This window comes from Lolium perenne, chromosome 6 (assembly GCF_019359855.2).
Source record: "Lolium perenne isolate Kyuss_39 chromosome 6, Kyuss_2.0, whole genome shotgun sequence".
Taxonomy (NCBI): domain Eukaryota; kingdom Viridiplantae; phylum Streptophyta; class Magnoliopsida; order Poales; family Poaceae; genus Lolium; species Lolium perenne.
Window position 1 is genome coordinate 252,766,235 of NC_067249.2, and position 19,887 is coordinate 252,786,121.

The 19,887-nt window shown below is 45.9% G+C and overlaps 1 protein-coding gene across 2 annotated transcripts; it reads left to right on the forward strand.

The window, feature by feature from the left end:
• The first annotated feature begins 5,944 nt into the window (after positions 1–5,944).
• LOC127305171 (uncharacterized) lies at positions 5,945–11,656 on the forward strand. 2 transcript variants are annotated; one of them, XM_071821225.1, is made up of 18 exons: positions 5,945–6,118; positions 6,195–6,393; positions 6,500–6,656; positions 6,877–7,013; positions 7,311–7,414; positions 7,525–7,620; positions 7,714–7,804; positions 8,255–8,375; positions 8,452–8,648; positions 8,863–8,963; positions 9,036–9,091; positions 9,454–9,543; positions 9,604–9,739; positions 10,252–10,353; positions 10,430–10,499; positions 11,072–11,226; positions 11,383–11,437; positions 11,550–11,656. In XM_071821225.1, the coding sequence occupies exons 1-18, from the start codon at positions 6,116–6,118 to the stop codon at positions 11,615–11,617; spliced, it is 1,938 nt and encodes a 645-aa protein (XP_071677326.1). In that variant the 5' UTR covers positions 5,945–6,115; the 3' UTR covers positions 11,618–11,656. The 2 variants fall into 2 exon arrangements, with proteins under 2 accessions (XP_071677326.1, XP_051191515.1); XM_051335555.2 differs by having other exon boundaries at positions 5,946–6,118; positions 9,640–9,739.
• The last annotated feature ends 8,231 nt before the right edge of the window (positions 11,657–19,887 follow it).

The window sequence follows — 19,887 nt, forward strand, 5'->3', positions numbered from 1 at the left end:
GGCGCCGATGGCAGCGACGAAGGGGGAGGCCACGGGAGAGGGGCTGACGGCGCTAGGGTTAATGCCTCTGGGCCTGTACCGGTTCGGTCGCGAGCAATCAAGAATTGATGCACCAGTTGCACGGACTTAAATCAGTAGTACCAACCTAGGTACACACTTGTATGATTCCCCATGCTGCCTATGTTTTGCAGTGTTGCGGAAACTGACCGATCTTGTCTTCCCGTAAAAAAAAAGTGCACGACCTTCTTCTTGGATTATCTTTTACTTCCTGACGATGCTTGATAGACTGCTGGAACTGTGCTTCATATACTTCACTAGGTAAATAACATTATTATTCTCGCACAAGAAAATATAACATTAGGGTGGCCACAGTGTGTAGCCAATTTACCTTTTGACTTTTGAAACTAGTTCCATATATTACGAGTGTAGTTTCAAATTGAGAAAAGGAGAGAACTTTGCTCCAATGCCAAATTCTCCTCTCACATGGAAAGTTTTTAATGAGGTGGCTTCTTTAAAATATAGTATATATGTACATTGTATGCAACCCAGATGCGGCCCAATTCCACTACGTTCCAGGGAAGCTGCCTCACTCTTGCCTTAATTGACAGCCAGGACAAACACGCTGAGAAAAAGACAATCTGAACAAACGACCGCGTGCGCGGACCTGGAGGTCAACTCGCGCGAGACGAGCAGCGCCAAAATCCGGAAGAGTCTCCGATCGAGGATTTAAATAGGAATGCCCCGATGTCGTACGTACAAGGAGCAGCCAACATCTGCAGATCAAGAGCAGCTCTCTCACTGTCAACTTACTCGACCTGTGATCACCCTAGCTGAATTATCGCCAGTGACCAGTGGTCTCTGGTCCGCCTACACGGCTCGATGAACCGGAGGACAGCCACCTGCTTGCTCGCCCTGGTGATGCTACCTTTGCTCAGCTCTTGCGCTGCCTCGGCGCATCGCCTGGCGCGTCCTCTTCCTCCTGGTATAGCTTCACCCACCCATCGAAATTTTCGTTGGGTGCTCTGAATTGCAGCACCCAGCGCAGTACATGTGTTGATGTGATTGCAGTGCCGTCGTTGGCGGGTGGTGCCTGGGAGCGCGGCGGCCGTGACGGGAGAGGGAGCTAGCTGTGGGTGCTGCGACTGCGAGGCGGTTGGGGCGGAGGGCGTCGTTAGACAATCCTCCCTCGCCGATTCCCTACGGCCACCACAGGCCGGGAGAACGCTGGGCGCCCGATCCTCCGCCTTCGGTCGACGGATAGCTGCCGGGCCGGCCGAGTCGGGGTACGAGCACACTGAGATCTCCTCGATCTGGGTGTTCCGTCGGTATGTAATGTACGGTAGAAAAGAATGGCTATCTCAGCTGAGCTGCGTGTGTACAAGCTTACAAGGACACCTACTTTCGCTAGCTTGAAATTCTTTGCCTAGCTTGAAATTCTTTGCATTGTAGACTACACAAAAACGATAAAATTTAACAAGTTTTATAGTTTTGAAATATGCATTATTCACTATTCTTATATTCACATACTTGTTATTTTTTTGTAGCCTAAAGTACCGAGAATTTCACACTGATATTCTGCGTGTTTGTAGATTCCGTCATTGGCTACGTCCATGATTTTTTCTCCAGAATTTTTTGAAATTTAAAATTAGATTTCTAAATTTTTGAAAATAAAGAGCTACATGTAGCTCGGTCTCCATTTGTCCACTCTCACCATGCTCCATATATACTGGCTCCTCTCTGATCCATGCGTGGTCATACTATCGGTTGCACCTCCGTTGCTCAAGCGAGAGATACTTTTTATTTACTGATGAAAAGAAATTGATCGTTCCTCGACGGCGTAACCAAGGTTCAAACTAGCGTGCTACAATAAGTAGCGAGGCATCCTCGAAATGTTACGCACAATATATTATGCTAATAGTGTGCTATATTCGAAATAGTGTTTTGAAAAAAAATACCAGATAGTCTAAAAATGAAGAATTTCAGTCTAAAAGTGACAGATTCATACATACATCATCGGCTCATCGCATACAAAAAAAGTTCATCCAATTTTTTAAGGCCTAACATCAATATTTCACGAGGAAACGGCATTGTATAAATTATTTATTAAGAATTATCAGTACCACCGATATTATCTTTAGATTTAGAAGAGGAATCAACCAGGGACGGAGCTGCGGCCGCTGCTACCGGGGCTGTAGCACCGGTCCAGCTGACTATCCTAAGGAAGTATATACTGTACTAAATTCTTCGTGCAAACTTCAAGGTTATAAGGTCAACACGAGTACTAAATTCTCAGCACTCGGTTCCACTTAAGCTAAGCTAGCACTGCTCTTCCTTCCATTCTAGCTCCACCACTGGAATCAACGGATTAACATTCATCACCATAACAAACAAAAGGAATTTTTTTTCTTAACAAGTAAAACTCAAACCCTTGTATCAATAGGTCGTAAAAAATAGCGAGCTAACGCTATAATATTTTAGCGCGATATAACATGTTATTTCACAAATATTGTCATAGCGAGTAAAATTACTAGAATTTAACGTGGACTGTCAAAATATGCTATATTGCGCTACTAGTGAAGGAATATCATGCTATTTTGAACCTTGCGCGTAACAGATACTACCTTCGCTAAAGAGTTCTTCTTCTTCTCCTCCTCCTCCTCCTCCTCCTCCTCCTCCTCCTTCTTTACCTTGTGTTTCATAAAAACAAAATAGGATTATAGATAACAAAAATTATTGGTTTCTACTCCCTCCGTTCTGTTTTAATTGACTCAGATTTAGTACAACTTCATATTAAATTTGAGTCAATTAAAAAAGAGTCAATTAAAAAATAACGGAGGGAGTAGTAGGCTACAATCTTTTTTGTTCCCGAGGTGGTAGGCTGTACTGTATCTGGTCTCCAATCACCTTTTTTTCAGGAAGCTGGCACGTTGGCCTGGCGCTTGCACGTTCTCAGGCTGCTCATAGTGGGGAGTAACATAAGGTGGTGTCATGCATAAGTTACTAGTCCATGTTACTACCTTCATAGTGGAAAGTAACTTAGAGATGGTATCATGCAAAGCCTCATTTATTAGTTTGTAGACTCATTTTATATTGGGGTGTGTGATGTTATGGTAACATATCTAGTTACCACCTCCCTCTCTTTCTTCATTTATTGATATGCCATGTCACCAAAACACCTTGAAACGTGTGATGTTACTACCTAAGTTACTCCCACTATGAGCAGTCTCAAGCTGTGAAATAAGGCAAAGACAAATGGCATTCACGTGGCAACTGTCACTGCGACTCTGCTTAATTTAAGAAGAATCTACACGTGCAGTGGACGCATCGCTTCTCACGGGGCTCTATGACAGGACAAACAACCATGACTTTGAGGCCAATTCACGGTACGGGAGAGCGGAGACAAAACGACGCAGAGTCCCAGACGAGATTTTCTTTGAAGAATGCCGCAAACGTACGTACAGCCAGCGATCGCACAGCTCACACCGGCAGTTTCTTACTCTTATCAGGCTCTCAGTAGCGGTAGCTTCTCACTCGAGCTGTGAGCCTTGAGCGTGTGATCTCACTCTCTGAAGTAGTAGTACCAGTGCCCAGTGTTCTCTACCCCGTCCACACGGCTAGCTCGATGTGTCGCAGGACGGCCACCGCCTGCAGCTTGCTCGTCGTTGCCGCCGTCCTCCTGAACCTGCCCATGCTCGACTCATCCGCCGTCTCCGCGCATCGCCTGTCGCGTCATGCTCCGGGTATATATGCAACGAATCCCAGCTTGTTGTTGTCTGTATAAGAGATCTCCGTCTACACATTAAATGGGAATCGATGATTACAGTGATGCTGCTAGGTGGCGACGCGGTTGCTGCCGCTTGGGAGCGCGGCGGCCGGAGCCGGGTGCGTGAAGGGAGGGAGCTACCTGCGAGGCGCTTGGGGAAGAGGGCGCCGGTGGTGAAGCCTCCGTCGCCGAAACCCCAGGGCATGACGGGGATGGCGATGCCTCTGCCGCCGCCGCCTTCGTCGGAATAGATGCCTGCAAACTGTGATGGTGTGGTGGTTTTGATGGATGGATGAATCGATCTCCTGAATCCTCATCTCGTTGGGGGTGTTGATGCGTGGGTATTGTAGGAGAGTAGGGATGTAAACGGATCGGATCGAATCGGATATTGCTCTTACCATAACCTTTATCATATTTTTGTAACGGATTCGGATCGGAGCGGATAATGGTCGGATGCGGATTATATCGGATTACGGATATGGAGCGGATTCGGACCGAACTCGGATCGGAAACAGATTATTAAGAAAATGTACACATAAAAAATAGAAATATGCTTTTCTATGTAAAATATGCTTGTAATTATAGAATATAGCTAAATGTACACACTATTTTGTGCAACAAAGCAATTTGTGTACTAATAGCATATTATGGCCGATGAACTAACTATATTGTCTAAATATTTAGGGTTGGGCTAATTTTCTCGGATTATCCTCTTTGTAGACCTCGGATAATCCGCAAAAAATGGCGGATAATCCGTATCCGTCGGATAGTATCAATACCATATCCTCTACCATATCTACCGGATATCCGCTTGATCACTATCCGCATCCGTATCCATATCCGACGGATTTCTAAAATGCATACCATATCCTTAAAAACGGATATGGATGCGGATTCGGAGCGGAAATTATCCGTACCATTTACATCCCTATAGGAGAGGGATTACAACTAGCTAGCTGTCGTTGCCGTGTAACACTTTTGCTTGTGCAAAATAAGTTGTCACGTGCTCCTCCATACACGTCCATCCATGCGTGTGCATGTTCACTATTGCTCATGCCATCGTCGACCACTCAGCCAATGAATTCGTTGATAAAAGAATGAATTTGCTGATGAAAGAAGTTGATCTACACCTGTTTTTTCTTTATTTTTCATGAGGCCCAAATGTGCAAATACAAAATAAATTCCACATGCGGGTGATAGCAAGAAGAAGAAAAAAGTCACATTCACCGGCTTAAGCATAACAATGGATAGGTGACCAAGCACGAGACTAAGAAGGACATTTTCCTAAATCAATTCAATCGGTCACTGGAAGGGGTGAGTCTAGAAGACATTTTAATTATGAAGGGCTACATTTTGAGGATGTGGACTTGCAAACCCTTAGGGACCCCTTCTCAGAGGAGGAAGGTAAAAATGCCATCAACCAAATACCTAGTGATAAAGGCACCAGACCCGATGGTTTCACCGAAGCCTTCTTCAAAAGATGTTGGGTCACAATCAAAGTGGATGCTATATACAATTATTTGGGAATCTACATATGGAAAGTTTATCTCTTGTTCTCTTCTTGTTCCATCTTCCATGGTGTAGAGTTAGTCTTGGGATTCTATAGTTGCTAAGGCGATCGAAGCACGGATTTAAGTGGGGATGGATGTGGTTGAAGTTTTATACAGCCAATCTCCCATAATCCTCTTATGTTCTTCCAGTTTTTTCTTTTTTTTTTGCCTTTGTGTATTGGCATGACTCTTATATTTTCTCTTAATACCCTAATACTCTCTTCCCAGATCCAATTTTTTTTAGCTTCAATTCACATGATATAGCCGCCGCCTCTCACCATCCTCAAGAAAGACATCGAAAAACAAGCTAAACAAAGAAAACATGAACCTCCCGCTAGTGAGGGGCCATAGTCCGCCACACCTCCAACACCCCAACGCTAGCAGAGACGGAGCGGGCCGCCGACGACTAAAGAAACCCTATATGGGTTTTAGGCGCCGCCTCCCAATCGCTTTCTCCTGTCTCAAAAGGTGTGACTAACTTAGTTCTTAGTACAATGGTGTCATTGAATCTCATTTGTAATTGTAACCTTAGCTGCAACTAAAAAATTACATTTACAACTTCACTTGTAGCTGAAAATTCTAAGTTACAATTTTCCCCTATCTCTACTCTCTAGAACGGTATAGAACCTCGCACAAAACCTCCGCCGACTTCCGAACCAGCCGCCTCGACATTTCCTCACAAATTCGAACACCTCAGACGCTTCCAGCCACCGCTGCCCCCTCTTCGGCTCCTCTCCGCCGCCGGCCGTCAGCGGAGGCGCTCTCCCCGCCTGCACACGTCGTCGCTCCCCCCTTCGCGCCCATGGTCCAGCTCCAAACCCTAGCCCCGCCTCCCCTTCGCGCGCCACTCCTCTCGCTCACCTCCCCTCCATCTCCCGCAGGATTCCTCCCCTGCCGCCGCCGCCGCCGCCGCCCCGCCCCTCGACGACTGCCTCCGCCTCCTCCGCGGCGAGCGCGACGAGCAGAAGCTGGCGGGCCTCCTCATCGCCGCCAACGTCTGCCGCGCCGGCGACGCCGCCGCCGTCGCCGAGGTCTACCGCGCCGTCGGGCCCCGCTTCCTCCGCCGCCTCCTCAACACCGGTAAGGAGACGCGCGCGCGCGCGCGCCTACCTGCCCGCCCGCCTCGTGCTTTGCGGCGGCGTCTCACTGGTTCCGCTTTTGCCTTGCGCGCGCGCGCTGGCTGCAGGGTTGGGGAAAGTGGAGGGCGGGAAGGAGGAGGAGCGGGAGGCGTACCTGCGGCTCGCCGTGACCGTGCTCGCCGGGCTCGCGCGCGTCCCGGAGGTCGCGGCCGACGAGGGGGTCGTCTCCGCCGTGCCCCTCGTCGCCGAGGTTGTTTCCAAGTCGTAAGAGTTTGAGCTCTCTGTTCCTGTTTGATACTACCAGTAATTAAAACATCGATGCAATTGAAGCAGTACACGTTGAAAACAATTTTAGTCTCGCACTGCTTGCCAATCCTGAAAATCTGTTACCAAGAGCTTATTAGACAAGCTGTTTCTGTAGCTGTACTTTGGATGCTTGATTTGCAAATTATATTTGCTAATGACTATGGCAAATCAACTGCAGGCCTGATCTGACCATTACCGAGGAATGTTTCGAGCTTCTGTCGCTCGTTGCCATAGCCTCCGACGACGGGGCACATAAGTTTTGCGATCCTGGAATTATCGACATGCTCTTTGGTCAATTCTCCAGATTTCCAGATGGTACTAAAATTTTCTGGCCATTCTATTGTCTGCTTAGTAATTTCGTCTCCATCTGCGTTCATCCTACGGAGGAATGTTAGCAGCCATACCTGCTCTAATTTGTGTACCTGGCGTCTGACGGTTACTTGCATACTCTGCTCTGAAAGTGCAACCTAGGCATATTGAATAGGTGTCCAAGTTAAAAGTATTTATATAAGTTGATTTATTGATTTGTTTAGTATTACCAATCAGAAACACATTACATTTTCCTAAGTTATATTGAATTCTTATAGGGTTGTTCCATTGTTCCATTTGTAGGTTCAAGGTGCTTGGAGCTTGCCACTCATTTAATGCAGTTGCTTGTTCATAAACTCAGAGCTGACAACATGAGTGTGGAGAGACTGCAAGGCATGGCGAGCATGGTATGGATTGCAGTATGGCACACTGGATTGTTTTGCCTGAAAATGTCTATGCTTCATATATCAGCATTGCTAATTTGATGGTTTCATCTACGATTTCTATTGTCATTCAGGTGGCTTCTCTTGCTGTGCCTTTCAACGTTCTTCATACCGCAGTTAAATTTGAATCGCTGCACATGCTTACCACCCTTCTTTCCCAAAAAGAATCTGTAAGAGTAACCTTTTCCCCCTCCCATATGTTTTTATTAGTACCGTGGAGATTTCAGTTTAACTCCTTGTTTGTATTTTTTGGAACACTAAAGCCACTTCATGGTGCTTTGAGATCAATGCCGTCCACAATCTGGGAATATCATATCCGTGGTGGAATTATAGACGTTCTTCAAAACCGTGTTGGTACGTGCATGCTTCATATATAAAATGATGCATCAATTGTTTGCTATTATTACTGTGAAGTTATAATTCGTCATTTCGTTGGTCAAGTTGATAACATAGACTTTACATAAAGGTTTGAGAATCAACTGCATTTATTTACCCAGGATGAAAATGCTAATATGTGTTGCTTTGCTAAAATGAAAACTTGAGACCGTGCTTAGATCTATCAATACTTTTTTTTTAAATAATAGGAGTGTAGCATTTTGTTTCTTCTGTCAGTAGGCTGTACATTTGGTTTAGCTGTAGACTGTTTTGGGGCAATAGAACTGTAGTATTTGCCAACTAAAGTGAGGTAGAACGTACTCTGAGAAGAAATTATGTAGGGTAGAAGAATGAAACATAACTACTGTTAGTATTTCCCTTCCTTTTTGAGATGGTCACGATAGTACTAAATATTTTTCTACTGTCCAGTATCCTCCGAAAAGCTGCAAGCTCTTCTTTTGGCGGAGTGCATGATGTCTATACTAGGTGAGAGTTGGTTGTTAGAAGATCATAAAATCCTGGATAACAAGAATGTTATGTCCGTCGACAAGTACGCTTCACATCATCTCCTGCATCTCATTGGATGTATCTTTTTCATTTTGTATAACAGCTTGTGGTTTCTGTAGATTTGTGCTGCTTGTCCTAGAATCTGCAAGAGTTGAAGTGGCTGTCCTTCTAAATGAACTTGCTTTTTCAAAGTATGAGTCATCAGAAAGTTCTCAGATAGATGGTGCCATCAGCCAGAAACAAAGAAACCTGGCTATACTGTTTTCTCTGATAGAAAGAATAATCAAAATGATATCAGATGCGAGCGGTGGTGAAGGTGTGTACCATTTCCTTGACTATTTTTGGTTCCATGCGCTGCAATGTTTTTGTAGAATGTTTTCATTTCCCCTTTTATTTAAATTTTATAACCTTCAGTGTCACCTTTTCTATCTTTGATGGAAGTTTGTCATTAGCTGATAGCAAGCTTTACACGCACTGAAAATTATAGTCACCCTGTATTCTCCTTTGAAAATTATTTTAACCGTATCCAGGTGAACCAAGTCAAACTATCCATGAAAGGACAATAATGCAGGCAATTAAAGGATTAAATGAGACAATCAGTCTAGTGTTGGACTTCCTACAGGATGCAAAGGTACATATTTTAATCCTCTGATGATATGAATATTTAGTATTGGAAGATATCTTATAGAACGAAACATGTCAGGATCACGGGCAGAGGAAAGGTGATGATCTTTTGGCAGCTGTGAGAATAGTGGGAAGGTGTGCTACTGCTCTTGTTATTGTCTCTTATCTCTGGGATTTGTGTGCACGTTTTGTTGTTAAAGAATGCTCCTTGTAGATATGATAAACTAGCAGTATGTTAAGGGTCCTTTAGTCGTCCAATACTCCCATCTCTAAATACTAGTTCCTCCTGCTTGTGCTCAGTTCAATGTGATTGGCAATGTGAGTTACTACTTTTTGACCATTACAAAAAAAAATCATGCACACTTTAGCCACTTTATATTTCTCCATGCACATCATTTAAATAGCTGCGAAACAACGTTACTGTAGGAGTTAAGTGTTTCAAAGTCCCCTGTAATCGTCCTTGAATAAAAGTACATTTGTGTGCTACTCTGTTGCAGCTATCTGGCAGAGACGCCATATGCCTGCCAAGACAAGACTGGACGTCTACTGGAATTTATATTTTCTATCGAAGGTCAAGATGAATCAAGGTAGTTCTTTGCCATTTTTTGCTTAGCAGATGTACATCACTTAGTATCTTTGTATTGCAGTATATTGATGGTACCAAGTAACATTCTTGCACACAGGCCCTTCTATTCCATTCGCTTCATGCTTCCAATGCTATCCCAAATAACAACGACAGCTGATGGATGCAGAACTTTGGTGTCGTTTGGAGGCCATAAAGCAGTAAGTGCTGTGACTCCCTTGTTTGTCTTTCCTCGAAATAATTTAAATACTAGTTCATCAGAAAACCCAGTTTCCAGTTTGAAAATAATATTCAATTTGAATCTTTTCTGAATTTTGGGTATCTTTCTGATTTTCAAGTTTTGTAGTTTACACAAATGTGTTCATGCAGACACAAATCTGTGGTATTTCACAACTGACTAGTAGGCTAACAATCCCCCATGCACACGGGCTTGCTAGCAAGACTAATATTCACTGTTCATATGAAGTTTATTTTGTCTTGTCGCAGGGATGCTTAAGTTATAGGGTGTCATCGCATAACTTAACTAGTTCTATCTAGGTGCCAATCACATTTGATACTAGGTGTACGATTTGAAGTGTGCACGGAAATAAAATGGCAGCATTGTGATTTGCCAATGCCAACTACTAGAAGAAATTTAGCATAATGGAGTTGCCATTCATTGTTCTGTTTGGCTTTGGACGTGCAGCTGATATGGCTGTTTTTCTGCCTACAGGTTATAGACTGCCTCATTAAAATGACAGAGCAGAATGGAATGATTGTCGACAATGGCAGCATCTTTTTGGCTTGCGATACTATCATAAACATTATGTCAAATGTAAGTACCTACATTGTTCGAAACAGTTTTTTGCCTACCATGAGATAATCTTAATAGCCTAATGCTACTTATGTAGAGGAAGAGTTCCCATATTCAAATGGAGCCTTGTTTCATCTGTCTCCTGCAAGCACTTATTACATGGGCTGGTATATTCTTCTCCTAATTTCTTTACAGAAGCTGAAATAAATATATGTATGTATTGTTTGTAGCGTGGCTCTCAGTGGTAGCCATTTCTCAATGTTTGATCCTCGCAACCCTTTTACTTAATTTAGTAGACAGTGACAAATCTTTTACCAAAATTCAGTATCGCTGGAGGTTAAGAAAGGGGTTCTATGTCATTTAGATCATAAACCACTCCTGCAATCCTATCTTTAAAACATGATCAGTCATATATGGAGCAATTTTCAGCAATGCCCAGCACTGGTTTCTGAACCATGGTCATGGCAAGAATTCTATAGCTGCTTGAATCTCTGCCTATTGTCAGTTACCTGGCAATCTCGCATACTCGTAAAGCAGGATACTATATATGGACTGTCAGTAGCCAAGGAGAGATGAATACCTAAGTTTCATGCTATTCAATATTGACAATCATTTTTCTGTTGATTATCTTCATGTGCAGATCAGTAACTCTCTTTTTGTTAAATGTGAGCTGATCAGTAACTTTTTTTTCTTGAACGAGAGATGATCAATAACTAGGAATATGTGTGATTGCTTATAGGAACAACTGATGCTTCATCAGTCATCATGACAGCCTCCAGCTTGTGCACGATGGTGATGGAGTTGACATCAGAAGAGTTCCTCTTGAGCTGCTCTGATTTTGACCCCAAGATCCTTGGGAGTTTGTCTGACCTCATTGTCAGAAGCTTGCATCAGGTAATTATGGCTGCATCTCTTCAGTGACATTATTTGCTCACAAAGGCTCTTCTCTGCAATGGGGTTTATATCCCGCAGCATCAGCATGTGTTTCCCCTCTTTTTCTTCAATTCTGGGTGTGTTTGCTTGATGATGGCTTACTGTATTGTCCTACAGGATATCCCCGACGGCGATATGGAACAGTTGAACCAAAAGCAAATAATCGTATCAGGTAAGTGTAACGATCTGTTGATCCTACAAATGAAGAGGAAGGAAACATGGCTCTCATTCAGTGTGTGCCTTGAAACATCATTATCTAACTGTTGCTTTTGTACTGGTTGCAGGCTACAAGCGCTGGGCTGATCGATTCCCTCGTGTTAGAAATGTTGTACATCAGCATGTATCTGTCTGATCATCTGTCAGATCTTCTCTACATGAAGAGTTCTCTTGTACTCCCTTCGATCCATATTAATTGACTTCAATATGGATGTATCTAGAACTAAAATGTGTCTAGATACATCCATATTAGAGTCAATTAATATGAACCGGAGGGAGTAAATGAAATCCTAATAAGGGAACCTGAAGTGCTACCATTCCCCGGCATGAAGTTTAATCTTAAGACGGTCGGCCATTAACCATTCCCTTAGCTGACCTGCTGCTGATGTGCCAGGAAGTTTAACATCTCAAATGGCAGCTCACTGGTTCTTCTGTGTAATGCCTGTTGGCCTGACATGAATACGCTCACTGGGGTGAGCAGGGTAGTGCATACATAGCCTAACCTTCCCGGTCAGTTATTGAACGACTGGCATGCCTTTTTTTTACACTACACTGGAATACATCAAGCAACAGGCTGAGATGCTGTATTTTCTCTGCCGTTGTTCGACAGAACTGTCCTTTCATGTAACAAACTAACACTGATATATTACCGTATGTACACATGTGACGTGTTACTCCGTTCTAGCAAAGAACACCACAGTTCTGTTCGGTTCTTTTGTTTAATTTGTTCATCTCCCTATTCAGAAAATTCTCATGTAATGCAGAAACAACAGCCATATACAGATTTCCCCTCTCAGTGACACCTAAATGGGGACTAACCTTAAATGTAGAGCAAGCAACAGCTTTTGGGCAAGCAACCAAAATAACCTGACACCCTTTGCGGAGCGTGAGGCTACTTGGGCAAGGAGCTTGAATAATGAAATCCACCCCGGCATCAGTTATAGACCTGCAACACACGAGCTCAAGTGTCTGCAGAAACTGGGAGGATGACAGGCCCTTCATTCCCTCGTCATGCAAAATGCCGGCACCGTTTAGCACAAGAGTGTGGATCGGACAAGACTGGATGAGCGTCACAATACCCTTCTGTGTGAAGCCTATTTGATCTGGCCGGACGGAAGAGCAAAATGTGAAGGCGAGTTCAACCTCCTGAAGCATTGGGCAGCTAAGAGCTAGGGCCTTAAGGCTATCATCGGTCAGTGGTGTTTTTAATTTGAAACCACACCGCTGAGGCCTGAGCCGAAGTGATATGGCTTTAAGGTTGCTACACCTATGGGGTAGTGCTATCATCACTCTCATCTAGGCCGACAACATACTCCAGGTAAAGTGTCTCCAATTCTTTGCACTTCCCCAGGAGAAAACGAAGTCCAATTTCTGGCACGGTTATAATATGAGCCAACCTAAGATCCTTCAGATTATCGCAGCCGATGTCATATCTATAAGGGTAGTGAGCCTTGTACGCGGGATCAAAAACCCCAGTCATCATCCTGTAATTTCCACGAATCACAAATTCAAACTTTTGGAGATTCACCCATCCTGGGCCAAGAATTTTCAAATCAAAACACCCACGCAGTTATAAAAATATAAGGGTGGCATGGTTAGACGTCTCAACCAAAGGAAGAAAACCTTAAAACTGGAAACAACGCAAAGATACTACAGATCGAAACGACTGTCACAATACTTAGGAGTTCTGTCAAATTCCTCAAAAAGAAAATCCCACATTACCCAAACAAGTTTAGAACATCTGAAGTCATTGGAACTTGTCGGACGGAAATCGCAGGCGCATCTGTCCTCTGAATTACTTTCGACTCGTAGTGTTGCGGTTTAAAACTCTGGTAATATAGTAACATGAGTTAACAGCCAAAGATTGCCTTCACGGTCGACTGGTGTCCACTGCCGCGCATGTTCATTCCTTTCAGACTGTCATGGCTTTCAATCTGCGCAGAATAGCGAACTGTTTTGGCAGCCCCTCGCACACCCTCCCGGGAGATCTGACAGCAGCCAATAACGGTCAGTGACTCCAGCTTCTGTGAACTTACCAGCGCAGCCATTCCAGCATGAGAAATCTTGAGACTCGGTGGGCGGTGTACGAAAAATTTTATGATCAGAATGGAACACATAAAGATAACCCAGTAAAAACTGTAAGAACAAATGTACAAGGAAACATTGATGAGCTTTTTTCACATCTGTTGAAGGATTTATGTGCTTATCTTCACAATGAATGTTAATTAATGCAACATCCTTTCTGTATCCGTATCGTGGAACAAAAAATGTTGCAAGGAAAAACTAAAGAGATGCCTGATTATATGAAAATGTCGTTGGGTTGGGTGGGTGGGGGTAATCTAGAAACATAATAATTAGAACTACAAATCCACAAAATATTCAGACATTCACCTGCTCAACTGAACTCACAGGCTCTGTCCTTTTTCTCCCTTCGGCTTCAGCTATGATCCCAAATGCTGCTAGTGGCAAGCAGGATGGCAATTGCATACATCGCCTAATTCCCCAGACAGTAGTGGAATACATCAAGCAAGGTGATGAGATGCGACACCATCTGTGTTTTCTCTGCCAATTTGGCATGGACCGCCTTCTTTCGTGTAACAATGATAATATATTACTATGTACATTCAGTGCTAAAAAATGCTGCATTGTTTCATATGTGCACATGTGTTGTGCTTACCAGTTCTAATAAATAACACATCAGTTTTGTCCAAGATATTTTGTTTAATTTGTGCCGTGACTTTGTTCAAAAAATCCCTATTTAAATAACGCAAGGAAATTCAGTGCCATAATCCCTATTTGTCCAAGACATTGTTTACCCGGTTAGCCAATTTTTAGATTCTCAAAATTCCAAATGGAAATACAAAAGCAGGAAGATTTTAGTTTTTTCTGTAAATTATGGATTTTATATTTTTTTAATTTTTTAAAACCTAAAATTAATAATTTCATTCTGCATAAAGATTATTATCATTTTTACCCAATTTTTAGATTTTCAAATTTTTAGATTTTAGGTTTGGCAAAAAAAATATTTAATTAATTAATAAAATTAAAAATAATACAAATTAAAAAGTTAATGTTTATTTATTTATTCAATATTATTATTACATCATTACTTTTGTTTATTAAAATAATTATTTGAAATTCAAACAATAAAGAAATATGAGATCGATTAACATGTTAATAGGATTGATATGATACTACTATCACATACATGCGCGCGAAGCACTTGGATGCGGAACGGAATGGAACTTGGAAGTTAAGCGTGCTAGAGGTGGAGTAGTGGGAGGATGGGTGACCGAGCGGGAAGTTTGACCACGAGTAAGTAATTTGACTAGAGATAAGTGTAGTTAGAGATAGAGACTAAGCTATGCAAATAACTGAAATGAGAGAAATTCTGAAAAAAAAAGAAAAAAAAAACGGAGTGAAAAGAAATTAGAAATCCAAATGAATTTAAAAAATTTAACGAAATAGCCTTTAGTCCCGGTTGGGGACACCAACCGCGACTAAAGGTCCTTCGCCTGTGCGCACGTAGCCGCCCACGTGGACGGGCCTTTAGTCGCGGTTCGTAAGCAACCGCGACTAAAGGGGGGGGCCTTTAGTCGCGCTTAATTAGTCGCGGTTGCGCAACCGCGACTAATGGCAGTTGCGAACCGCGACTAAAGGCCATTTTTCTACCAGTGCTAGGAGGTGAGGCATTTTGGGACAAATATTTTTTAGAACTTTGCCTTGCGAACTGATATTTTTCTAGTGAAGTATATGGGGAATGGACTCATCCGACCAAATCGGTGGAATCAGAGGGAACGGCTCGCTAAGCATTGCTCCACACATGTGAGAAAAAAAAGTCTGACCTTCTCGCTAATCTCGCTCTCGTTTCATCTCTCTCTCCCAGGCGGGGCAGCAGGCCAATGACCAGGCGGTGGCAGCCAAGCACGTCCGCGGGTGGCCAGGCAAGCCCGACGGCCAAGCACGCGGGGCCGCGACTAGGCCGTGCTCCTCCGATTGTGCCTCTGATTTTGGCATGGCAGGATACGGTCAGGGGTGTCGCCATCGGAGATGGAGGGTCATCGCTGGCGAGGTGGAGGTCGGGCAGGGAATGGTTTTTTTTTATTTGGACAAAAATAATCATCTTTAGGTCTTTTTGTTTCTGTAGAAGGATAGAGAGAAGATTGGTGGAATCGTTGTTGTATTGCTTGGGCCTCATGGGCAATATATATGAGTACAATGATCTACTTGGAGTACAAGGCAAGGTAGAATAGAATCCTACACTATCTATTGTTTCCTAAATAATCACGATACTCAACATCCCCCCGCAGTCACAACGTAGCGACGTAGACGATGAGACTGGAGAAGAATCCGAAGGCGGAGCCAATGGACATCCCCACCACAGTCGTAACGGTCGACACATCGCGGATGTTGTGGCTGGAGTGGAAGCCGGCGAGGTTGCTCAAGCAAGGCGGTAGCCCTTTGTGCCGAGGTCGAGGTAGCCGAGAGCGTAGGGTGGTGTAGCCGTGGTCGAGGTAGCCGTGCGAGAGATGCCGAGGTCGATGTCGAGTCGGGGTGGCCGGTGTCGAGTTGGTCGCCGTGGAGCCGCGGGCGCAAGGAGGCGCCAAGTTAGACGTAGGCGCAGTGGTGTTGAGGTAGTGGTGCGCCGGGAAGAAGACGGTGTTGACGGGGCGTCGCGCCGGGTTTGCCGGACCCGGGGACACGTCGTGGACGAAGGCACGCATCGGTGTTGCCAGCACTGGGCATGCGTAGACGGACGAAGTCGATGTTGACGAGGCGTCACGCCGGGTTTGCCAGGCCCGGGGACACGTCGTGGACGAAGGCACGCGTCGGTGTTGCCAGCACCGGGCATGCGTAGAGAAGGACTCGACGACGATTGCGGCGCCATCCGGCATGGGGTAGAAGGTGCCGAGGCCAACATCCGCGGTGGTCGGAGTAGATGAAGAGGTGGACGGCGATGGAGCGGCGGCGCACGAGGAGGAGGGTGCGGCGGCCGGGGGTGTGGCGCGGCTGCGGGTGTGTGGCGCGGCTGCGGGTAGGGCAGCGGCGCAGTAGCGGCGGCGTGGCGGCGGGCTGCGGCGGCGGCTTGAGGCGGCCTGCGGCAGGGACGATGACCCGTGGCGGCGGCTAGGGTTAGGGCGCGGCGACGATGCTCGGCGTAGGCGAAGAACCCGACAGCCTGACGAAGACCATGCGCGGACGGTGGGTTCCTCGCGCCTAGGAGGCGGCGCAGCGCATACCACGAAGACGTCAACGCGCGGGGCGGCATAGTGGACCACGTGCCGCGGCGCTACGGCTCGAAGGAGCGACGCAGCGGCGACGCGCATGTCGGGGCGACGGCGGGGAAGACCTCGGGCGGCGGCGTGGACAGCGCGCTGCGGCGCTACGGCCCGTAGGGGCGACGCAGCCGGCAACACGCATGTCGGGGCAGCCGCGGAACGGCCTCGGCGGCGGCGTGGACAGCGCGCGCCACGGCGCGACGGCCCGTAGGGGCGACGCAGCGGCATGCGCGGGTCGATGCAGCCGCGGTGAGAACCACGGGCGGCGGCGCTGCGGTTCGACGGCGGCGACGCATCGGCAGCCCGATGCTCGATCGTTAGAGGGGCGCGCGAACTATGACCCTCTTCATGGGACCTGCGAAGGCGCGTGCGGTCGACGGCCAGGTCGATCGTGCGGCGTAGATGAGGCGGATCGCGGCGGCGAGCGGGTGATCAAGCCGATCGCGCGCGAGGTCGAGGACGCCGCTGGTGGATGCGGGGTGGCGACGGAGTCCGAGATGAGGCCGACGAGGACGGACGGCAGAGCGGCCGTACATGCGCGGCGTAGATCGACGGGCGGGCCGACGTGCGCAGGGCGGCTATGATTGGCCGCCGCATGGCGCGAGGCCGCCGGGATAGGGCGTTGCAGGTGTCCCGTTCGGAGCAGGGCGGTGACGGCAGGCGTAGGGCGACGGGCGAGGCGATGTGCGGACGGCGATTGGCCCTAACGGGCCGCCATGGTGCGCGTGGCCACCGTGTCGGAGTAGAGGCCGGCGCGCCGAGGTCGAAGTAGAGGCGCGCGAGGGTCGATGGCGGCGATGGGCGACGCAACCCGATCTGTAGATCGGAAAACCAAAAAGTAAACGCCGATCAAAGCGACCAGCGGGAGAGAGAAAAACCCAGATCAAGTGATCGGGAAAAAGACTGTCTAGGGCAGCCGATCAACTGGACCGGCGGACGAACCCTAGGTACGGGCGGCGCGGCCCCCGGTGGCGATCATGGAGATCGGCCGTCCCGGGGGCGGCGCGGTGCGGAAGCGGTTGGCGGCTAGGGTTTTGATCGAGTTTAGGCTGATACCATGTAGAAGGATAGAGAGAAGATTGGTGGAATCGTTGTTGTATTGCTTGGGCCTCATGGGCAATATATATGAGTACAATGATCTACTTGGAGTACAAGGCAAGGTAGAATAGAATCCTACACTATCTATTGTTTCCTAAATAATCACGATACTCAACAGTTTCGTTGTGGGATTCCAAAACCGAACAGGAAATGAAACCGTTCCATTCGAGGTCAACTCGCGCAGCGCCAAAATCCGGAGTCTCCAATCGAGGATTTAAATATGAATGCCCCGATGTCGTACAAGGAGCAGCTAACATCTGCAGATCAAGAGCAGCTCTCTCACTGTCTACTTACTCGACCTGTGATCACCCTAGCTGAATTAGCTCCATTTTCATTGACCAGTGGTCTCTGATCCGTCTCCACGGCTCGATGAACCGGAGGACAGCCACCTGCCTGCTCGCCGTCGCCGCCCTGGTGATGCTACCATTGCTCAGCTCTTGCGCTGCCTCGGCGCATCGCCAGACGCGTCCTCTTCCTCCAGGTATAGCTTCACCCACCCATCGAAATTTCCTTGGGGTGCTCTGAATTGCAGCACCCACCGCAGTACATGTGTTGACGGATCGATGTCATTGCAGTGCTGTCGTTGGCGGGTGGTGCCTGGGAGCGCGGCGGCCGTGACGAGAGGGAGCTAGCTGTGGGTGCTGCGAGGCGCTTGGGGCGGAGGACGTCGTTAGACAATCCTCCCTCGCCGATTCCCTACGGCCACCACAGGCCGGGAGAACGCTGGGCGCCCGATCCTCCGCCTTCGGTCCACGGATAGCTGCCGCCGGCGGGCCGGCCGACTCGGGGTACGAGCACACTGAGATCTCCTCTGTGTGTTCCGTCGGTATGTACGGTAGAAAAGAATGGCTATCTCAGCTGAGTTGCCTGTGTACAACAACACCTACTTTCGCTGGCTTGAAATTCTTTGTATTGTAAACTACACAAAAATGATAAAATGTAACAGGTTTTATAGTTTTGAATTATGCACTATTCACTATTCTCACATCCACACATTTGTTATTTTCGTGTAGCCTAAAATACTACGAATTTTCACATTGAAACTATGCATGTTTGTAGATCCCATCATTGGCTACATCCACGATTGTTTTCCAAATTTTTTTGAAATTTAAAATAAAATCTCCGAATTTTTGAAAATAAAGAGCTACATATAGCTCGGTCTCCATTTGTCCACTCTCTACATGCTCCATATATGCTGGCTCCTCTCCGATCCATCGTGGTCATACTATCGGTTGCACCTCCATTGCTCAAGCGAGAGGTACTTTGTATTTGCTGATGAAAAGAAATTGATCGTTCGACGGCGTAACCAAGGTTTAAACTAGCTTGCTAGAATAAATAGCGGGGCATCCTCCAAATGCTATGCACAATATATTATGTTAATAATGTGCTATATTCAAAATAGTGTTTTGAAAAAAACACTAGATAAAGTCTAGAAATGAAAAATTTCAGTCCAAAAGTGACAGATTCATACATACACCATCACATCCAAAAAATAGTTCCTCCAATTTTTTAGAAGCCTAAAATCAATATTTCACGAGGAAACGACATTGTATAAAATATTTATTAAGAATTATCAGTACTATAGATACTCCCTCTGTCCCAAAATGTAAAGCGTCTAAGGACTGGTCAAAAGTCAAACTTTACTAACTTTGACCAAATATTCAGAAAAATATATTTACATCTACAATATCGAATGAACATATTAAGAAAATATATTTTATGGTGAATGTATTCATGTTGATTTAGTACTGTAAATGTTTATATTTTAATGTATAAACTTGGTCAAACTTAAAAAAACGTTGACCTTTGACTAGTCCTTAGACGCCTTACATTTTGGGATGGAGGGAGTATTATTTTCAGATTTAGAAAAAGAACATATTGACATTCATCACCACAACAAACAAAAGGAAATTTCTTTTTTTTCTTAACGAGAAAAACTCAAAACCTTGTATCAATAGGTTTAAAAAACAGGGAGCTAACGCTATGATGTTTTGCCGCGAATAACATGCTAGCTACTTCACAAATAGTG